At 41.5% G+C, this 20,966-nt stretch overlaps 1 protein-coding gene and 1 pseudogene across 1 annotated transcript; both read right to left on the reverse strand.

Moving 5' to 3' along the window:
* Window positions 1–4,164: 4,164 nt before the first annotated feature.
* Window positions 4,165–6,557, reverse strand: LOC118894602 (annotated as a pseudogene).
* A 6,948-nt stretch (window positions 6,558–13,505) lies between these two features.
* LOC118894598 (gamma-crystallin D) lies at window positions 13,506–15,300 on the reverse strand. The gene is made up of 3 exons (XM_036850948.1): window positions 15,273–15,300; window positions 14,950–15,192; window positions 13,506–13,836 (listed from the first exon to the last, which is right to left on the reverse strand). Exons 1-3 carry the CDS (start codon window positions 15,279–15,281, stop codon window positions 13,564–13,566), a joined length of 525 nt encoding a protein of 174 aa, XP_036706843.1. The 5' UTR covers window positions 15,282–15,300; the 3' UTR covers window positions 13,506–13,563.
* Between the last annotated feature and the right edge of the window lie 5,666 nt (window positions 15,301–20,966).

Below are 20,966 nucleotides of genomic sequence, written 5' to 3' on the forward strand. Positions count from 1 at the left end.
GCTGTCAGATGGTGAGAGATGGAGAAGACATAGGCTCTGTGAAAAGGCACAAACAAATGCTGGATTCCCTTCTCCGAAGGGCCACAGCTGCTCAGGTGAACACAGACCAACCATCATGCCTTTCTTCACCTTCTCTTAGGAAATGCCTATGCTGTGTCACAAAGCTCTCAAACACTGCTATTTGAGTACAATTTACACTTAATAAGCTCTTCGGCTAAGTAATAAGTTTACCTTGGCTACACGGCATAACAGTATATTTAAAAGGTGCAAAATAATCTCTTACCAATTGTGATGTTGGGACAAACTTTTAAACCATACCTGCCTTCCTTCTGGTGAGCACTGGGTGGAGCTCTCATCTAAGAGGAAGGAAATCTAGGCAGTTGTGCACCAGGCCTCTGTCGCTCTACTTACCACAGCTTCGAAGTCCTTAATCTCTCTCTCTCTTAGTAATTCTAAATGTGGGTGCATAGGCACCCTGGTATTTTTTGTTTGTTTGTTTATAACAGCTTTATTCATAATCACATTTATGTTCAAACTGAAGGAGATTTATAGATGTATACAGGGCATCCTGGTATTTTTAAGTATTCATTACAATTTTCCAAATTTCCTTGATGAATCTGTATGTAGTACTTTTTAGTATAATGGGCAAAAAATTAAAAGTGATATAAAACAATTAGATTCCACTTCTCTAATTATATTGGCATCGTTCGTGCTGACGTCAATGTTTCTGGATGTATCTGGTCTGAAGAACTAGCTAAAAAGTCATTATGTTAAAAACAAAAACAAAAAACCTCTGTTTATTGTTTAAAATTTTATTATTTTTTTAAATGAAAGATAAAACTTTTATTGTGTAAGTCACTGAACTGTTGGTGCTCTTTGTTACAGCATTTAGCTTTCCCTGACCCATACATTCTTCTTTGTCTTGTGCTCTTAAAGCTGGAGTGCACCCCAGGCTTCTCCACCTACACACACTCCCTTGGGCATCCTGTTCAGACTTATAACTTTCAATACCATCTACCCACCAATGACTTACAAAAGTAGATCTCCAGCCCAGCCTCTCTCCTGAACTCCAGGCTAGTATAAACAGTTGCCTGGTTAACGATTCCACTTAGATGTTCACGGACACCTCAAACTCATCTTGTCCAAAATGGGACCTCCTGGTTTTCCTCCACAAACCTGCTCCTCTGCCGCTCTCCCTGTTTGGGTTGAAGGCAACTCCTTCCTTCCAGTTGCTCAGACCAAACCTCTCTCTCACCTCCACATTGAATCCAGCAAGAGTTTTTGTTGGCTGCACCTTCAGAATATGTTCAGAATCTCACCACTTTTCACCTCCATAAATGCCACACCCTGTCCTGAGCCACCATTCTCTCATCGCTAGTATCTCTCTGTTTTCTCCCTCTCCCCTTCCTCTTTCTTTTTATTTTCAAGTTTCTTCAAATAACCTTAGCAATTAATCCTAACAGAAGCAACCCATATCCCCAAATAATGTATTCAATATTCTAGTTTTGTTCTTAGAGAAAAAAAGTTGTTTTTTAACGAGAGCTGGAAGGGCCGAGGAGAAAGTAACTAAGTTAAGAAGCTATTGGAATAGTTTTAATGAAAGGTAATGTGAGAAGGAGTGCCAGTGAAAATGTAAAGGTTTTAAATAGCTTGTGTTGATTATTACACAACCAACTTTTCTTTTTTTAAAAGAATTTATTTATTTTATTTATTTTTGGCTGCGTTGGGTCTTCGTTGCTGTGTGCGGGCTTTCTCTAGTTGCGGGGAGTGGAGGCTACCCTTCGTTGTGCGGTGCGGGCTCCTCATTGCGGTGGCTTCTCTTGCTGTGGAGCACAGGGTCTAGGCGAGTGGGCTTCAGTAGTTGTAGCACACGGGCTCAGTAGTTGTGGCTCACGGGCTCTAGAGCGCAGGCTCAGTAGTTGTGGCGCACGGGCTTAGTTGCTCTGCGGCATGTGGGATCTTCCCAGACCAGGGCTCGAACCCGTGTTCCCTGTTCCACCTGGGAAGCCCCTACACAATCACCTTTTCCAGTTCACAGGTCTGAGTAGGCAGCTAGCTTCGGCCTCTTGGAGGAGAACGGGGTCACATTACTTGTGGAGGAAGCGGCAGTGTTAGTGTTTTGTACTAACGCTTCTCCTTTACTGGTTTTTGCTTATGTGGATTTGAAATAATTTTGCTTGTTCCATTGCTCTCCTTTTATTTTTTAAAATGCTTTTGGCTTTAGAGCTTAGGCTCTAGATGCTGGTTCTGAGCCTACTGACAATATCACTTCTGTCTCAGCCAAGGTCTGATGACTAATGCTGTTTCCCTCACAGATCTGGCCTTAACTATCAGACCACCTTCTCTCTTACTTCTCTGGGCCCTTCATACTTCGGTCAAATCAAATTACTCATTGTTTCCCTCGTATATGCCATGCTTTCTTCCCTGTGGGACAAGATTAGTTCATGGTGTTTCCACAACATTTATAGCCATTTCTCCCAAATGCATAGAACTTAATAATAATAATGATAATGATGATGTTGATAATAATAATTGTAGACAGTTGGTGAGCACTTACCATGTGCCAGGCACTGTACTTAGTGTTTACAGGCTTTATATCATTTTAACCTCACACCATGCAAGGGAGCTACTTTTACTATTCCTATTATACTGACGAGGTACACTCTGCCCAGATCCTTTCAGGCCTTCTTTCCAGCTCCGAGTGCTCACCCCCAGCTTCTGCAGGCTTTGCTGCTAACGCTTGCCCTGCAACCTTCTGACGATTGCCCCTCACCAGCCAGTGAGGACTCTGGGAGTTTTGTGTCTCCCTTGCCCTGTGATCAATGGCAAAGGGGACGGTTGGCGGATAACCAGCCCCCAGATCCTTTGCCTCCAGGCGGGAGAAACTCGGAGGTATGATCCATGCTCTGAGGCTCTCCAAGGGATCCGGCGAAGTTGGCATTTTCTTCCCCATCTTGCGTCTCCAACTCCCTCACCTTTCCTTGTGGGACCACTTCCCCATGAGTCACTTTTCCTGAATCCTTGGTTCATGATCTGTGTCTGGGGGAACCCGATCTGAGACTCTTGCCTGGCTCATACAAGGTATAGTTGAGATTCAAACTAAAGCAGTCTCACTGCAGTCATATTTCAGAGTTCTAATCCCTTTGTTATTTTGCCTGTTATGTCGGTATGATAATCTGTTTCAATCTCTTTTTCCTAGCATTCTGTTAGAAATTTTACCAGAAGAATTTTGGAGCCGGATCTTTGATACTTGATAATAAGCCAGATCTTTGATAATTCTCAGTGTGGTGGTGGGAATTCAAAGTCGTTCCTAGGGATGGATGAAGTTGCAGCAGGAGCGTCTCAGACACTCTGACAGTATCTTGGGCTTCCTCCTCAACGCTCCCACGGCCATGTAGACATACATGCCACAACCATGCTGCTGGGACAATTATTTTTAAAATTCTGTTGGATATTCTGCTCCCTTCATTGTTGTTTCCTGGTACAGAGCCCAGTGTCTAAAAATGGAGGTGTTCAATCTTTTCGGATGTAATTCTGTAGTACAAGAGACTAGATTTAGAACTGCAGTTCTTAAATTTCATGTGCATATGAATCACCTGTGGGGTGGGGTTTAGGATTCTGTCTTTTAACTGGTGTCCCAGGTGATTCTGTTGCAGGTGATCCTCAACTCATGACTGATACTTTGAAAACACTAACGTACAAGGTCCAGATACTCAGTAATAACTAAGGAACACTTATGTTGTAAGTTCTTATTATATATCAGTTGCTTTGTGCCTGGCATCGTTGTAAGAGAATTATGGCTATTAACTTAATTAAGCCACATTTAATTCCTATAAAGAGAAAAGTATTATTACCCCCTGTTTTACAAATTAGAAAACTGAGACACAAAAAATGTTAAAAGTGCTAACTTGCTCCATAGCCTATAGCTAGTAAGTGGATGTGGACCCAGGCACTCTGGCTCCAGAGCCTGTCCTCTTAATTGCTACCCCACACCACCCTTTCCACTGATACATGTAAGAAAATCCATATTACTCCCAGCTTTATTTTTGCTGAGCCTTTCTTTCCAAGGAATCTGAAAGGAAAAGAAAGCTACATAACTGCAGGAGACACACAGGAAATATTTTATTCGCTTCCAGATGGAGAAAACGGTAGAGTAAAAATATTTCAATAGAAATCCACGGCCCTCCTCAAGGAGCCCACTCTGGCATCCAGGGCCCCCCAGTCGTGGTAGTGCCTGTAGTCTCCCGGCCTCAGTAGGTACTGCCGCCCCCGGTAGTTGGGCATCTCGTAGAGGACCCACCAGCCCTCCAGCACGTGGAGGGAGTGGATCTCACTGAAGTGGAAGCGGTCACGGAGCGAGGAGCAGTCTTCCGTGAGCTCCACCATCTGGCCTCGGTAGTCCTCTCACTCGTAGATCCTCAGCTGGTGGGAGCTGGTCTGGGTTCAGCAATCAGCAGATGGGAAGAGTCGGAAAACCTAGCCTTTAGCAACCAGTCACTCACACCGCTGGGGGAATGGGCATTTTTTTTTTATCTTTTCTATATCAAAGATGACAAATTAAAAAGACAGCCAATAACAGGGCCACTGGGTATAGTTGGGTAGATTGCACACTGCCAAACTGAAGAGGGGGCCATTCACATAGATCAAGATATGCATGGTGCTCCATAGTTTTCTAGGGCCACAACCTACATGAATCATATTTAGTACCTACTTAGTACCATTCTTAAGTGACAATTTTTATATATAATTTGTGCTCTCTCCTTTATAGACTTAAACGGTGGTCTGGAGCTCTCCTTGGAGGATATGAAAATAATTAGATATTAAAATAAAAAGACAAATCTATCCCTGGCAAAAGGCATTATTTTCAATCTCGATAGCATTAGAAGAGGCTGGGGAGAGAGGAAGTGGAATTGCTTTCCCCAAAGTGAAGCACAGATGGTGGCAGTCCAGCCCAGGCAACTCCTTAATCCCTTCCTTTCTGCTTTGAGTCCTGCTATTCTAAAATCCTGAAAAGCAGGAGCCATCGTAACGATTAGGTTTCAGTTCTCACCTCTAATATATGGTCTGGCAAAACACTTTTAGGTAATTAATAAAAATAGAAGCTCAAGATCATGAAGGAGGCTTGTCTAGATCAATAGTTTATAAAACCTTTAGAAAAATGTAAGGGCAGGCTGTCAGTCCTGGGCAAATCCTGTCTGTCTCTTCCAGAGCACTTGTTCTTTTATCTGCTTGTTCCTTCCCAGCAGGTATCCACTCAAGTCCTTCTTCCTTCTTCCACCATTAAATCCTCGTTAGGAAAGGTTCTCATAAGCAATTCATTCTGAGGTATAAAAAACTGCTAATAAGTTATCTTCCATGGTTTGCAGAGGACTCACATGTGCGTTATCTAATTTGAGCTTCACAACAGCCTGACACACGTAGAGCAACCATTCTAAGTCTTTTCTTCTTTTATGAGAAACTAATGACTAGAGCTTTCCAGCTGTAATCAAAGAGTCAGGGCTGGAAAGTGGAAGCCCAGATTTCCAGGCTCCTAATGCCAGTCTGGGTCCTATCAAGGCTTTCAGCCCTCTGAGGGGGTTTCAAACTTCCCCAGAGTGGTACATTTTCCACAGGACTCTGTCATAGGCAAATTAAAGCATCCCTAACTGTGGAATTCCAGGCTACTTGGGCTTTACTTGGGTAGCAGTGGGCTTTGCAGGTGCTACTGGAATCACATTGTTGGTTATTTGTTTTGCCTAATCAAAAAGCAGAACTTGAGGGACCCTTGATGTTCATAATGGTTAATATTTGGAGGAGGGGGTAGTTTGCCAGGTGCTGGGCAATCTCCTTTTGACCTCATCACAGCTCAATGAACCAACTGCCCTTATTAACCCCACTTTACAGATGAGGAAGGAGAGAAGTAGCCCAGTAACTAGCCTAAGGCCACCTGAGTGTGAGGAGTTCACCTGTTGCTTATTCCTCAGCGGTGGCACAGACACTCTAATACCGTGCACCACTTTTGCCCAGTAGAGGTGAGTTTAATTTTAGCAAAGGCGAATACAATTCCAATTAAGAGCATTGCATCACTCAATATTTTAGTGGAAAGAAACCTTAAAGATATTAATAAAGGGAAAGAGAACCCGGTTAGAGCCAGCAAAAGAAGGCCACTGTCCTGCAGCCTGACCACTGCGTCTGGAGCACTGGTGTGACCGGAGGGCACGGCAGGCCCAGGGGAACCGGACTCACGTGGGGGATGAGGCGGCAGGAGCGGACGGAGTCGTTGAGGCCCATCCACTGCTGGTAGTCGGGGTAGTCGCCGCGCCGCAGGAAGTACTGGTGGCCCTGGTAGTTGGGGCGCTCATAGAGCATCCAGCAGCCGCTGTCCACCCGGATGGAGTTGCAGCGGCTGAAGCAGGGCTGCAGGTTGGAGTGGTCGCCGCTGCACTCGTAGTGGCGGCCCTGGAAGCCCCGGTCCTCGTAGAAGGTGATCTGCAGGGAAGGGAAGGACAGGGCTCAGAGGCCTGGCCTCCAGCCCGGCTGCGGGCCCCTCCCGCCGGCGCGGGGCTCACCTTCCCCATGGCTGCTGGATGCGGGGACGCGAGTTCAGTGCGGAGGGGCGGGCGCGCGGGTCTATATAGCAGGAGGGCTGCTGCGTTGGCAGGAACGACGCAAAAGGGGCCCCCGGGTGAGGAGGATTTCCTCTCTCCCTTCTATATAATGACGGCGGGGGCGGGCGGGGGACTTATTGTATGTTTTCTCTTAGACTCTCCAGAGCTTTCGAACTGATGACCCGCGTAAAACTGTCACTTGGTGCCTCTGGGGCCTTTAAATGAAGCCTATTCAGGAGATTGGAAGCGAGCAAAAGCGCCTAACCGGGTTAATACTTGCAATGAAATATTTTTTAACCTTTTTGAATTTCGAAATGATCTCTTTTTGAGGAACAGCACCGGGTAGTGACCGGGTCAGAGGTCAGGATGGGCTCCAGCGGGAGGCGTTTAGATGAGAGAGCATTTCCCTGGTGTGAGGATGTGGGACGTGGGATGCACCTGCCTTCTCCGCAGGACGTCTGAAGGAGGATGGGATTCTCCTCTAAGAGGACCTCCTACCAGCCTCCGCGCTGCTGAGCGGGTGCAGCAGACAACACACCGGAGGAAAGGTGATGGGGGTTGGACCCCAGGAAGCCCTGTTTAAGCACCTGGCTCGGCTCTGCTCCCTGGAGACTGGACCAGGGCCACCTCCCGACTCAGCCGCTACCTCTAGCCCACCGGCAGGAAGCCCGCAACTTTGGAGTTCACGAGGGGACTAACGGGTGGTTATTACTCACACCGTGACTTTTCATTTAACCAATAATTTTGCAAACCTGGTGCTAAGGTTAATTAGTTCTAGCTGCTGACAAATTCAAGTTAACATGCAAATGTAACAGATTTAAAATCCTACAATCTTGGGAAGCTTCTGCCTTCTCTACCTTCCCCAGCCCTGGGCAAGCCTGGTTGCTCTCTAGTTAATGCTCTGGTTCCAGGGGCTGCAGGCTTCCTTCCTCCCCCCCCCCCCCCCGCAACCCCCGCCACGTCCATCCCCCCAGCAGCTTCCGGTGCTCCACTCTTTAGAACAGGATTTCACAACCTCATAGTATTTTGACATCTTGGGTCAAAAAATTCTCAGTTGTGAGGGTGTGTCCTGTGTATTTGAGGATGTTGAGCAGCACCCCTGGTCTCAACACTCTAGATACTATTTGCATTCCTCTCAAGGTTGTGACAACCAAAAAATATTTCCAGACATTGCCTAATGTCCCCTGGGGGAGTGAAATCAACCCTGGTTGCAAACCACTGCTTTAGAAGGAGCTAGTCCTCAAACAGATATAACCGTGATACACGTGTCTCATTCCTTAGTTTGGATTCTTGCTACTTAAGTCTAATGCTAATAAATTGTTTGCCCTGAACAATTTTATTTGAAACACATAAATTTAATAAGCCTTATTCACAGTCTTTCTTTTAAAAATTCTAATTTTATAGAAAATTGGAAAGTATAGAGAAGTAGAAAGGAGGAAAAAATTAAAACCATAGTACCGTATTTTAAAGATCACTGTGGATGAATATTTTAAGACCTCCTTTCAGTTCTGCAAGATGAAAAAGTTCTAGAGATCTTTGCACAAGGACATCCATATAGTTAACACTACTGTACTATGTGGTTAAAAAATGGTTAAGATGGTAAATTTAATGTTATGTGTTTTTTATCACAATAAAAAAGACACCTCATTCCTCCCCTGCAAAAAAACCCTCTTAATTTTCACTTCTTTGATCTCATACTTTCATTTCTAAGAATTTGTCCAAAGGAAATCGCTAAAGGTACATGAAAATATTATGCACAGTGGCATTTTATCAGACCACTGTTTATAATATAAAAAATTAGATACAAATAAAATGTCCAAAATAGGGCATTAATTACGTAAGTTATAGAACATCTCTTTGATGAGATGCTACACAGCTACCAAAAATCATGTTTTCAAAGAATTTATTTAAGGATATGGAAAATACTCACCATATGTTAAAATTTTAACATGAGTATATTATACACTGAAAACTACAAAACATTGCTGAAGAAAATAAGATATAAATAAATGGAAAAACATCTTGTGTTCATGGATTGGAAGATTTAATATTATTCAGATATGAATACTTCCCAAAGTGGTCTACAGATATAATGCAATCCCTATAAAATTCTAATGATATTTTCTGTGGCAGTAGAAAAACCCATTCTAAAATTTATATAGAATCTCAAAGGATCCCAAATACCTCAAACAACTTTTTTTGTGTGTGTGTGAAGCCATTTTAAATTTTTATTTATTTATTTAATTTTGGCCTCACTGAGAGGTTTGCAGGATCTCATTTCCTGGATCAGGGATTGAACCCGGACCACCACAGTGAAAGTGCTGAATCCTAACCACTAGACCACCAGTGGACTCCCCCAAAACAATCTTGAAAAAGAAGAACAAAGCTGGAGAACTCACACTTTCTGATTTCAAAACTTACTACAAAATTTACAGTAATCAAAACAGTGTGGTACTGGCATAAAAATAAACATACAGACAAATGGAATAGAATAGAGAACACAGACACAAACCCTTACACATATGGTCAAATGATATTTGAGAAGGTTGTCAAGACCATTCAATGGAGAAAAGACAAGTCTTTTCAACAATGGTACTGGGAAAACTGGATATCCACATGCAAAAGAATGATGTTGGACCCTTACCTTACACCACGTACAAAAACTAACTCAAAATGGATTAAAAAGACCTAAATATAAGGACTAAAACTATAAAACTCTTAGAAGAAAACATAGAGGAAAATCTTCACGGGATTAGAATTGGCAATGATTCCTTGGATATAACACCAAAGCATAGGCAATAGATAAATTGGAGTTCATCAAAATAAAAACTTTTGTGCATCAAAGGAGACTATCAACAGAGTGAAGAGGACACCAATGGGATGTGAGAAAGTATTTGCAAATCATATGTGATAAAGGATTGATATTCAAAATATATAAAGAACTGCTGTAACTCAGCAACAACAATAAACCCCCCCCCAAAAAAAACCCAATTGAAAAACAAGGCTTGAATAGACACTTTCCAAAGAAAATAATACAATGGCCAATAAGCACATGGAAAGATGCTCAACATCACGAATCATTAGGGATATGCAATCAAAACTACAATGAGATACTACTCCACACCCATTTGGATGGCTAGTATAAAAAGCAAAATCAAAACAGAAAACAACAAGTTTTAGAAAGGATGTGGAGAAATTGGAAAGCTTGTGCATTGCTGGTGGGCATGTAAAATGGTACAGCCACTGTGGAAGACTGTATGGTAGTTCCTTAAAAATTAAACATCAAATTACTATATGATTTAGCAATTCCACTTCTAGGCATATACCCGAAAGAATTGGAAGCAGGGACTTGAACAGCTATTTGTACCCCAATGATCATAACAGCATTCTTTATTATAGCCAAAAGGAAGAAACAATTCAAATGCCCATTTAGGAATGGATGGGTACACAAAATGTGGTATATGCATAGAATGGAATATTAATCAGCATTAAAAAGGAGTGAAATTTTGATAAATGCCACAACGTGAACAAACCTTGAAAACACTATGCTAAGTGAAATGAGTCAGACACAGGACGAATATTATATGATTCAATGCATTTGAGATACCTGGAATAGTCAGATTTATAAAGAAAGAAAGTAGAAGGGTGGTTACCAGGGGTTGGGGGAAGGTGGGAATGGGGAGTTATTGTTTAATGAGTACAGAGTTTCAGTTCGGGATGATGAAAAATTTCTGAAGATGAATAGTGCTGGTGGTTGCACAATGATGTGAATGTGCTTTATGCTGCTGAATTGTACACTTAAAATGGTTATAATGGTAAATTTTATGTTATGTATATTTTATTACAATTTAAAGCATCTTCCATGAGCAACAAGAAAAAAGGGAATCAATATGAATTTTTTCAATATTAATTTCTTGATTTCAATAATGCTACTGTGGGTTAGGACTCCACGCTCTCACTGCCGAGAGCCCAGGTTCAATCCCTGGTTGGGGAACTAAGATCTCACAAGCCGCGCAGTGCAGCACACACACACAAAAAATCTACTGTGGTTGTAAGAAAACATTAAAATGGGAAAACTCCTAGTGGTTGAAAGGGAATTAAAAAGCATTTAAAACAGAGTTTATTTTAACTTACTTATAGTCCTCTTACTTTATAAGAAGGGAATAATTAATATAATTAATGTCTTAAAAATTTTTTTTACATTTCCCTTCTTGGGCTTTCTTCCTCTTTCTCCCTTTATTCATTCCATTCTGACTATCTTACACCACCAAAGCTTACATTCAAGAACTGATAATATTTCAAGGTCCTCTTTAATCCTGGGAATTAGTGCTCTGGGCACAGTTGTGCTGTAGGCAAAGCTTGTTGGTTGATTTCCTTCACCCAACCTTCCTTGTGTATTGCCCTGCTTGCAGCTAGCAGCTATGGTTTCCAGGGACCCCAGCTTCAGGTTGATGATATGGTGGGAGATGGACAAAACTTGGGGCCCTGACAATATTGTTGAGCTGCTGAACTAACCATTCCTAAATTCCGTGCTACCCTAGGACTTCCTATCATGTGAGCTAATAGATTTCCACATTGTTTATCCATTGCTATGGTGTTTTGGCTACTTTCAGTCTAATGTATGCTAACTGATTCAGATCCATTTTTGGCCAAAGGATTGGGGTGAATTCTGATCAAGCTTTGGAGGATGAGTAGCTCACTGGGTAGAAGGTGGGGAAGAGTAATCTGGGTGAGGAAAAGATGTGAGCAAACTCAGAGAGGTGTGAAAATGCTTAAAATGATTGGATGACTTAGATGAGATGGAGTAAAGGACAACTGGGGTCAGGTAATAAGAGAGGAAGTAGATAGGCTGGGGCCAGTTTCTTGAAAAAGGTAGAATTTTTCCCTGTGGGCAGTGGAGCAATATCAAAGGTTTTTTTTTTTTTTTTTAATATCAAAGGTTTTTAATCAGGGAAATGACTTGATCAGATCTGTCTTTGAGTACAAACGTAGTCACCACTCCTCCTTTCTAAGATTCTAGCAATGAGAGTGCAAGTAAGAAAACAAGCAGTAGAAGAACTAAGGTAAGTGAATATAGTGTTATACTTCCCTATAACCTTACACAGGCAATATACAAACACACACAGATATACACACATATGGAGAGTATATGTATACAGTTATATAAATATATATAACTGTGTGTGTATCATGTGAGCATTTATATAGACAGAGAATGCAGCTTTGGATTATCCTATATATTTAATTCAGTTCCTGGTTGGTTGGTTGCTTACCTCATGGTAAGAATCTGTAAGCTGGTGCTGTCGTTATTTTGACAAGCATCTTCCTGATTCCACAATCGAAAATCACTGATTTTCTGAGCTGTGAGTTCTGAATTCTGATGCCACTTCTATTATTAACTGTTTGAAATTAGAATTGAACCTTAGTTTACCTTACATAAAATGAGTGATCTAGGTTAGATGATCTCCAGGCCTGAAATATGTTAAACACCATATTAGTTCATTGTGCTATAGTGACTTGCTTTCCTCCCTCCTTCCCTTCTTCTTCTTCTTGGCGGGGGGGATTTTCCATTAGGAATTTCTTTGAGACTCTGAATAAAGTTCTAAACAGTCACCTCGGAAAAAGTCACATATACTCTGTGTCAGCTAGAAATGTATATTGAACTACAAATAAAAGAACACCCAATGGTGGTGCCATAATCAAATGTGGGTTTATTTTACTCCCATTACAAGAAGTCTCAAGGTAAAGGGTTGCTGGCATTGTGTGATGGTTAATTTTATGTCAACTTCACTGGGCTAAGGGATGCCCAGATAGCTGGTAAAACATTATTTCTAGGTGTGTCTGTGAGGGTGTTTCCAGGAGAGATTAGGATTTGAATCAATATACTGAGTAGAGAAGACTATCCAATCTGTTGAGGGCCTGAATAGAACAAAAAGGAGAAGGAAGGATGAACTCCCTCTTCCTTCTGCCCTCAGACATCAGCACTCCTGGTTCTCAGGCCTCTGGACCCAGACTGAATTATGCCACCAGCTTTCCGGATTCTCTAGCTTGCAGATAATGGGACTTCTCAATTTCTATAATCACATGAGCCAATTCCTATAATAAATCTCCTCATCTATATCTATATAGATCCTGTGGGTTCTGTTTCTCTGGAGAGCCCTGACTAATAAACATTGGTTCAGGGGATTGACCACATCAAGGCCAGCATTTCTGAAACTGTGACATTTCCCTCGTACTTGTCACCCCTTGAGTGTAAAATGTCTGAAATAAGAGGGAATTGTGGCACCAGGGCAGCTGCTCCCTTTCATTAGGAAGGTAAAAATTTTTCCAGAACCGTCTCCTCTCTCTCCCCATCAGCATTCCTCCACTTAGTCCAGAGAGTGTCATGAGACCAGTTCAGCAACAAAATCAAACATGAAAGAAAAAAAAAAAAAAAAAAAAAAGGCAAAATAATGAAAGGAGAGGAAAAAAAAAAAAAAAAGAGAGAGAGTCTGCCTGCCAGAGATTTGTGAACTCAATTTTGCATACAATTTAGGGAATTTTAAAATCTTCTGAAGCCCACTGTAGCCAGCTTCAGAATCCCTGATTTAACAAGTGGGTCACACTATCTCTGAGCCTCAGCTTTCAGATCCTCACTCCTCAAAGAAAAACTGAAGAGATATCTCACTATCTGGTTTGAAGCAGCAATGTGTTTAAAGGCCAGAGAATCAAATAAGATAATGTATTATGAAGTGTTTTGTAAACTGTAAAGCTCTGCTTCATTTGAAGGCATAGTTCTATTGTGAGAATTTTCTTTGTTACCCGTAGATCATACACCTTGATTTCCACGTGCATCTTGTGTGTGTGTGTGTGTGTGTGTGTGAGTGTATAAATAAAATAATAAATGTAGGACAAAAAGGAAAAACACAAGCAAACCATTGCCAGGAAAACAGAAAATATTTTATTACTTTCCAGATTGAGAAATGATGCACTTATTTCAGTAGAAATCTATGACTCTCCTCAAGGAGCCCACTTTAGCATTCATGGCCCCCCAGTCATGGTAGCGCCTGTACTCCCCCGGCCTCAGCAGATACTGCCTTCCCCGGTAGTTGGGCAACTCATAGAGGACCCAGGAGCCCTCCAGCACATTGAGAGAGTAAATCTCATTGAAGTGGAAGCGGTCCTGAAGAGAGGAGCAGTCCTCAGTGATCTCTATCATCTGGCCTCTGTAATCTTCCCTCTCATAAAGTCTGATCCTGTGAGAGCCAGCCTGGCCCATCCGGAGGTGGAAAGAGGAGAAAAGCAAACCATGAAATGATTCCAACACATTCATGCCATTCAGTTTGGTGAGGACCAGCTCAAGCCATTTTCAAATATATGGTAAAAATGCATTATTTCTGAATCTTTGTATACTCTTCATTTTTAAAGGTGGAGATTCAGTACCTTTCCAAGATCATAAAGTATGACTAAAAATTAAGAAGGATATCTCACTCTTTAATATATTCAGATATTTCCCAGGATGGACTGTTAACCACGCTCAGGACACTGTACCATAGAGAAACCCAAATCTTTAACAGCTTATTACTGTTTTTGCCATTTTGAAGAATTATTTTAAATTTTCAAGCATGTGTCTTTGAACAGTAAAGTCAGTTTATGAAATGAATTACTCTACATTGAGTTTAAAATAAATCTTGGAAAAATCACCAAGGGCTTAGATGCTTTTGTTTCTGTGGAAAGCAAAGTGAAACATCTGAAGTCTCTCAGTTACATACTTGATTTTCATTTAGTAATTTATGAATAGAATGAGGAAAAATGGGAAAGAAAAATGAGTAAGCCCAAGGACTAACTTTTAAAAAACCTTAGTGTTTTAAGACACGTATGAATTATATGTAGCCTGTGTGTAAAATCTCTGCATTGCTCTCTACTGAGAAAAAGTACTTTTATTTGTACAGGTGGGGAAAACCAAAACATGCAATTGAGAGGCAAAAATGGGAAAGAGTCCTACAAGAATTAACCCTTGTAAAATTTTCCTTTTCGACTCCTGTCTGCTCAGAAACTAACTAGCACCTAATTATTTTTCTGTTGGATATTAGTGGTTTTTCTACAACTCCATTGTAAATGATTCCAGGTCAGGACCTCTATTTTATACGTGCCCGGGGCAGCCGATACATTCTTACTCAATAAATATTTGTTGATTAACTGGTACCTGGGCAACACTTTACTTTTGTTCAAGGCAAATTATATTGAACTAATATACCATAGCTTACCTTTTCCCCAAACTCTCAATTATTCTAAACGATCACTACTGCAAATGTTTAACCTTTGCTTGAAACTATCCATTCTGGGTCCAAGGTGAACCAGAATGATATGGAACTGAACTCACGTGGGGGATGAGGCGGCAGGAGCGGACGGAGTCGTTGAGGCCCATCCAGTGCTGGTAGTCGGGGTAGTCGCCGCGCCGCAGGAAGTACTGGCTGCCCAGGTAGTTGGGCTGCTCGTAGAGCATCCAGCAGCCGCTGTCCACGCGCACTGAGTTGCAGCGGCTGAAGCAGGGCTGCAGGTTGGAGTGGTCGCCGCTGCACTCATAGTGGCGGCCCTGGAAGCCCCGGTCCTCGTAGAAGGTGATCTGCAGGGAAGGGAAGGACAGGGCTCAGAGGCCTGGCCTCCAGCCCGGCTGCGGGCCCCTCCCGCCGGCGCGGGGCTCACCTTCCCCATGGCTGCTGGATGCGGGGACGCGAGTCCAGTGCGGAGGGGCGGGCGCGCGGGTCTATATAGCAGGAGGGCTGCTGCGTTGGCAGGAACGACACAAAAGGGGCCCCCGGGTGAGGGGATTTTCGTGTTCTCTTTTTTCTCTTTGCTGTCAGAGTCCGTGGGGCTCATTGTGGGTTTTGGTCCCTTTCTCTCTGGAGTTTCTATCACTAGCTGATGCTATTGAGACAGTTTGGAAAAAAAAAAAAAAAGTAATTTGGGACATTGTCTATTTAATAATAGAAGTAGAGCTTCAGCCATTTCATATATATAGTCCACTCTTTTATTTGTACGGGTTGGGGAAAAACAAAAAAATATAAGCGGTGGAGCAAAAAAGTCAGAGTCTTAATATGGCAAATATAAATTAATCTGTAAGAAGTATGCACCATAATATTGAATACTAATGGTTAATAAGGAAATGACCTGTACTGAACACTGAAAATTTCAAATTAGTCTTTTAAGAGAGCTTCCTCATTAAAGGGTGTAAGAAATTGGAATGTTTTACCAAGAAGGTTCACAAAACTTCAAACTTTCAGTGTGGTAAACAAACAAAAACAAAAACAGCAAACGCAGATCTTTAGTATTTGGTCTGATTTTGTTGCAGTCATACGTGGAAGTAGACTGAAGATTGGATGTTTTATCTTGGCTACTCGTAATTCAAAACGGAGAATAGTTTTAAGATGATTCATCTCAGAAAGAAGAACTAAAAGGGAAATTTCTAAAAGCTTAAGGAAATAAGAAAAAGTAATACTTTTAAAATACAAAACCAGATTACCTCTTAGGTTATTATAAAAGAAAACCAAATTCCTAAGAAACCCATTTCTGGTAGGATCTGGATACACCTTTGTTCTACGGAGAACAAGAGTACACAGAGCTTTTGACTTAGAGGAAATTAATTGCATGAACACAAAGAGGAGCTTTAGCTGGAATGGTGTAGGGAGAGGGAGGAATAAATGTCTAGAAGCTTGGACTCTAGGAAGGCTTTAGACAGTATTTATCAGCCTGGAAGAGGATAGTCTGTAGGACTGAAAGAGCACTGGAGGGGAAGATGACCTACGCCTTTAGCCTCTTTGATGTTCAAAGAATTAGTCCCAGTCCTATGTTGACTCATTGAAATACTTTGTCTTTACTTTGGGTCATAAATATTTGTAAGTTGATATTTATCAATTAGACACCAACTCTGTATAATATGATGTTTCAGTTCTTGTTATCCAGTATGTAAAGGCATGTATTTGCAGAGTTACTTATGTTAGCCTAGTGGAATATATGCAGCCAGAATCTAAAGAATAAAAATCATTTTAATTAAAAATGAAAAAAATAAGAAGGAAAAATAATAATAAATTTAAAAAAAACCATCATTTTGCTCAGAGCTCTTTCTGTGGGGAGAGTGTTGATAGGTGAAAACAGTAAAGCATGAGAACCCTAATGCAGAGTCCCAGAGAGCGTCTAGAGGAGCAGCATGGGGATGTCAGTGGCGACCACCACTTCAGATGACCTGCAGCTACAGCTGAAATTTAGGATCCAACTGGAGGACCAAAACAAGGGCACTTTGGGCTTGGCTTTTTCATTAAATGGGAAGAGGGAAGGCTTTATTTCTGCGTGGGGGAAGAAATAGGGAAAACCCCCTACACTTCTCATAGAATTGAAATGTGAATGCTGTGGGCCAAAAGGTGGCTTAATTTCAATGCTCTACAGAAAATTCTGGGAGTGACAAATGTGTATAAAACCTAAGTCCCAAATTGTATTTAGTGTGCTAAGTGAGCATAGGTTAAGACCTGAGACTCCTTGCACCTGTGGCACAGAAGCAGAGCTCTACACCAGTTGCCTGGAATGAATGATGGCAATTGTCTTTGGAGGGAGAACAAGAGAGAAGAAACACCCTGTTGTCCCGAGCTCTGGTCCAGGAAGTAACCCTTTGTCACTCTATAAATATTCACATGGTTTCAAACAAAAGTGAAGAAAAAAGAGGCTAGTTCAGGTTCAGATTTTGCTGCATGCAGGGTTAATGATTTGTGTAGCTAGTGTAAATAGTCTACAAAATGAAGGATATAAGAAATACCACTTTGTTTATTTTCTGTAACTCAGATTATTTTATGAATCTAAGTCTCATTCCACTGGGATGGAGAGAAAATTTAACTTTAGTCATTGTTGGGATTTCCTCTCCTCACTTACCCAGGCTCTATGGTTGGGTTTTGAGGGCTTACATGGTACCAAGGAGTTTCATGGTGGGGGAGGATTCACTGGAAACTACTGTGATGTCCATTGTTGGTGACTCTCCCCAGCTTTCACACCAATGTGGAAATAAGAACAGCCTTGAGGGCTGTGGACTTGGAGATGTATTTCGCTTGGCTGACACAGTGTTTAGATGTTTTTGGTGATGCTTTAGGTTGGTTCATTCTTTCCACAGTTCACCATACTACCCATTACTCCTTGTCATCTTAAAAAAGGTTGTTTCACTTACAGGTATACCTCATTTTACTGTGCTTTGCTTTATTGAGTTTTGCAGATACTGTGTTTTTTACAAATTGAACACTTGTGGCAGCCCTGCATCGAGCAAGTCTAGCAGGGTCATTTTTCCAACAGCATTTGCTCATTTAGAGTCTCTGTATCACATTTTGGTAATTCTCACAATATTTCAAACTTTTTCATCATAATGATATTTGTTATGGTGATCTGTGATCAGTGATCTTTTTTTTTTTTTAAATTTGAGAGGGAAATTTTTTTTTGAATTTTATTTATTTATTTATTTATTTATTTATGGCTTCGTTGGGTCTTCGTTTCTGTGCGAGGGCTTTCTCTAGTTGTGGCGAGCGGGGGCCACTCTTCATCGCGGTGCGCGGGCCTCTCACTGTCGCGGCCTCTCTTGTTGCGGAGCACAGGCTCCAGACGCGCAGGCTCAGTAGCTGTGGCTCACGGGCTTAGTTGCTCCGCGGCATGTGGGATCTTCCCAGACCAGGGCTTGAACCCGTGTCCCCTGCATTGGCAGGCAGATTCTCAACCACTGCGCCACCAGGGAAGCCCAATCAGTGATCTTTGATGTTATTATTGTAATTGCTTTGGGGCGCCGTGAACTGCACCTATATAAGACAGCGAACTTAATCCACAAATGTTGTGTGTCCTGACTGCTCCAGCGACAGACTATTCCCCATCTCTCTTCCCCGCCTGGGGCCTCCTTATTCCCTGAGACACAACAATATTGAAATTAGGTCAGTTAATAACCCTACAATAGCCTCTAAGTGTTCAAGTGAAAGGAAGAGTCACGTGTATCTCACTTTTAGTCAAAAGCTAGAAATGATTATGCTTAGTGAGGAAGGCATATGCTTGTTGAAAGTCAAGATAGGCTGAAAGCTAGGCCTCTTGCTCCAAACAGTTAGCCAAGTTGTGAATGTAGCGGGAAAATTACTGAAGGCAATTAAAAGTGCTACTCCAGTGAACACACTAATGAAGAAACTGAAACAGCCTTATTGCCTATATGGATAAAGTTTGAGTGGTCTGGATAGAAGATCAAACCAACCACTACATTCCCTTAAGCCAAAGCCTAAACCAGAGCAAGGAGAACCTAACTCTCTTCAATGCTATGAAGATTGAGAGAGGCGAGGAAACTGAAGAAGAAAAGTTTGAAGTTAGCAGAGGTTGTTCATGAGGCTTAAGGAAAGAAGCTGTCTCCATAACATAAAAGTACAAGGTGAAGCAGCAAGTGCTGAGGTAAAAATTGCAGCCAGTCATCCAGAAGATCTAGCTCATATAATTAACGTAGGTGGCTACACTAACCAACAGATTTTCAGTGTATGTGATTGAGCTAATTTTTTTCACCTTCAAGATAATGTTCGTCAAATGGGGCTTATACTAGAAAACTATCATACTCTTCTTGTGTCACATGACATTTTCATTTTAAATAAAGTAGAATTACTCAAGCATTTTCATCCCTGTCTACTACCACTCTCATTAACTATAATGAATCTTTATTCTTCTCAGAATCCTTTACTAAAGATGTATGATTCACCAGTAAAGGCACAAAACCGACTGTAAAAGTGATTGGAACCTGGTTCCTCAACATTTCTCTTTTGGAATTCTAAAGAAGAAAAAGTCCACTTCTTGTTGGATTGCAAGCTCCCTGTGATTTTGTGTGAGAGAAACAAAGAGAGGGAAAATAAGACATTTATTAAATGTTTGGATTGTTATTAGAATTGCTATATGTGCGTCTTAAGCATGTTTAGCATAAGAAAAAGACAGATTTTGTAGTTCTGGATTGTTAAAATTTCTCCTGACGGACAGGAGGTACATTGGAGGATTCCAATGGAGGCTTGTACCTCAAGACCAGTGGGCTCGAGAAAGGAATAAAGGGGCAGAAATTTAGGGGATGGAGGTGGGGGTGAGGTGGGAGGAGGGGCGAGAAAAAAGGAGGTCAGCTGGAGGAGGTCATGATAGGGAAACAGTGACCTGTGCCTTCCTGGTCTCCCGTTCCCCAGCCAAAGGGCCAAAGGCTGGAACTGGCTACTCCTGAGATGCAACATTTTGTCTGCTGTGTCAAAAACAGTTTTTTTCCTATTCACAGGAAACTGTTTTCATTGGAGGTGTTATTCCAAAACAGGGAAAAAAAAGTGTCACAGAAAAGTATGTAATTAAGTTCTAAATGTGTATGTCATGCCAAGAAAACACTTTCCCTCCCCAAATGTTAAGGAATAAAAACACATCTCACGAGAAATACATAAATAAATATTGCTCCATTTTTCCCCCTAGAAATGCGTCATGGGATGCCTTAAAACTTCTTAGCAACAGCACTTGATAAACAAGTGATTACGTACTTGTTATTTAGTACTTGGGAAGTACTTGACCAAAAAAAAGTGATTATGTATTTATTTATTGTTTGGTGTCAGTATTTAGTATTATTTCTGTGTAGAGTTCTGTGGCAGTAGGGACAATGCCTTCTGTTTGTTTGTTTTGTTTGTTTTTTCATCCCCAGTGCTGTACACGGCAAGCCTATGGTGATGGAAATCAGCAAATGGTGAGTCCCTAACTCAAAGAAGGTAGGCTCCTTGGTGGCTAATAATTGCGCAGTCCATTAAAAGAAAAAATAACTTGCACTATGAGTGGGCAGTCTCACTTCTAGGTCTCTATCCTCCAGAAACTGTGGCGTGTGTCGATAAAGGTATATGTATGACGATATTCGTTGCAGCCTTGTTTGGAAAAGCAAAATTGGAAAAGCCCAGTCACTAGTGAATAAATGGTTAAATAATCTAGGGAACCTCCAACAATGGAACACAATGCAGCCATTAACAGAATAAGGTACTGACCTAGATAGATGTCCATACCACATTACATTTTATTGATAAAAGCAAGTTGCAGACTAATATGTACAGCATGATTTCATTTTTGTAAAGAAATAAAAATATGTGTTTCATGAGATAGCTATATAAATGAGGGAAAATTCAAGAAGGGTACCCACCAAATGTACAGAAGGGCTAGCAATGAAGTGTGGGATCAGAGGGACCCCTCCACTTCTTTCTTTATAGGATGTGTAAAGTAGTAAGATTATGGGAGACCTTCACTTTGGAGGGAAAACTTCAAGTTAAAAATAATTTTCTACTGATGAAAGAATTTTCATTTTTTTTTTTTAATATGCAGGGCTTCCCTTGTGAGCAAGCAGATTTT

Source organism: Balaenoptera musculus, chromosome 4 (assembly GCF_009873245.2).
Source record: "Balaenoptera musculus isolate JJ_BM4_2016_0621 chromosome 4, mBalMus1.pri.v3, whole genome shotgun sequence".
Taxonomy (NCBI): domain Eukaryota; kingdom Metazoa; phylum Chordata; class Mammalia; order Artiodactyla; family Balaenopteridae; genus Balaenoptera; species Balaenoptera musculus.

Bases quoted from the DNA above. Each gene is read 5' to 3' on its own strand.
- LOC118894598 (XM_036850948.1), bottom strand. The intron at 13,837-14,949 runs GTGAGTTCAGTT...CGGATGGGCCAG, and splicing joins CCTGCCGCCTCATCCCCCAC to GCTGGCTCTCACAGGATCAG.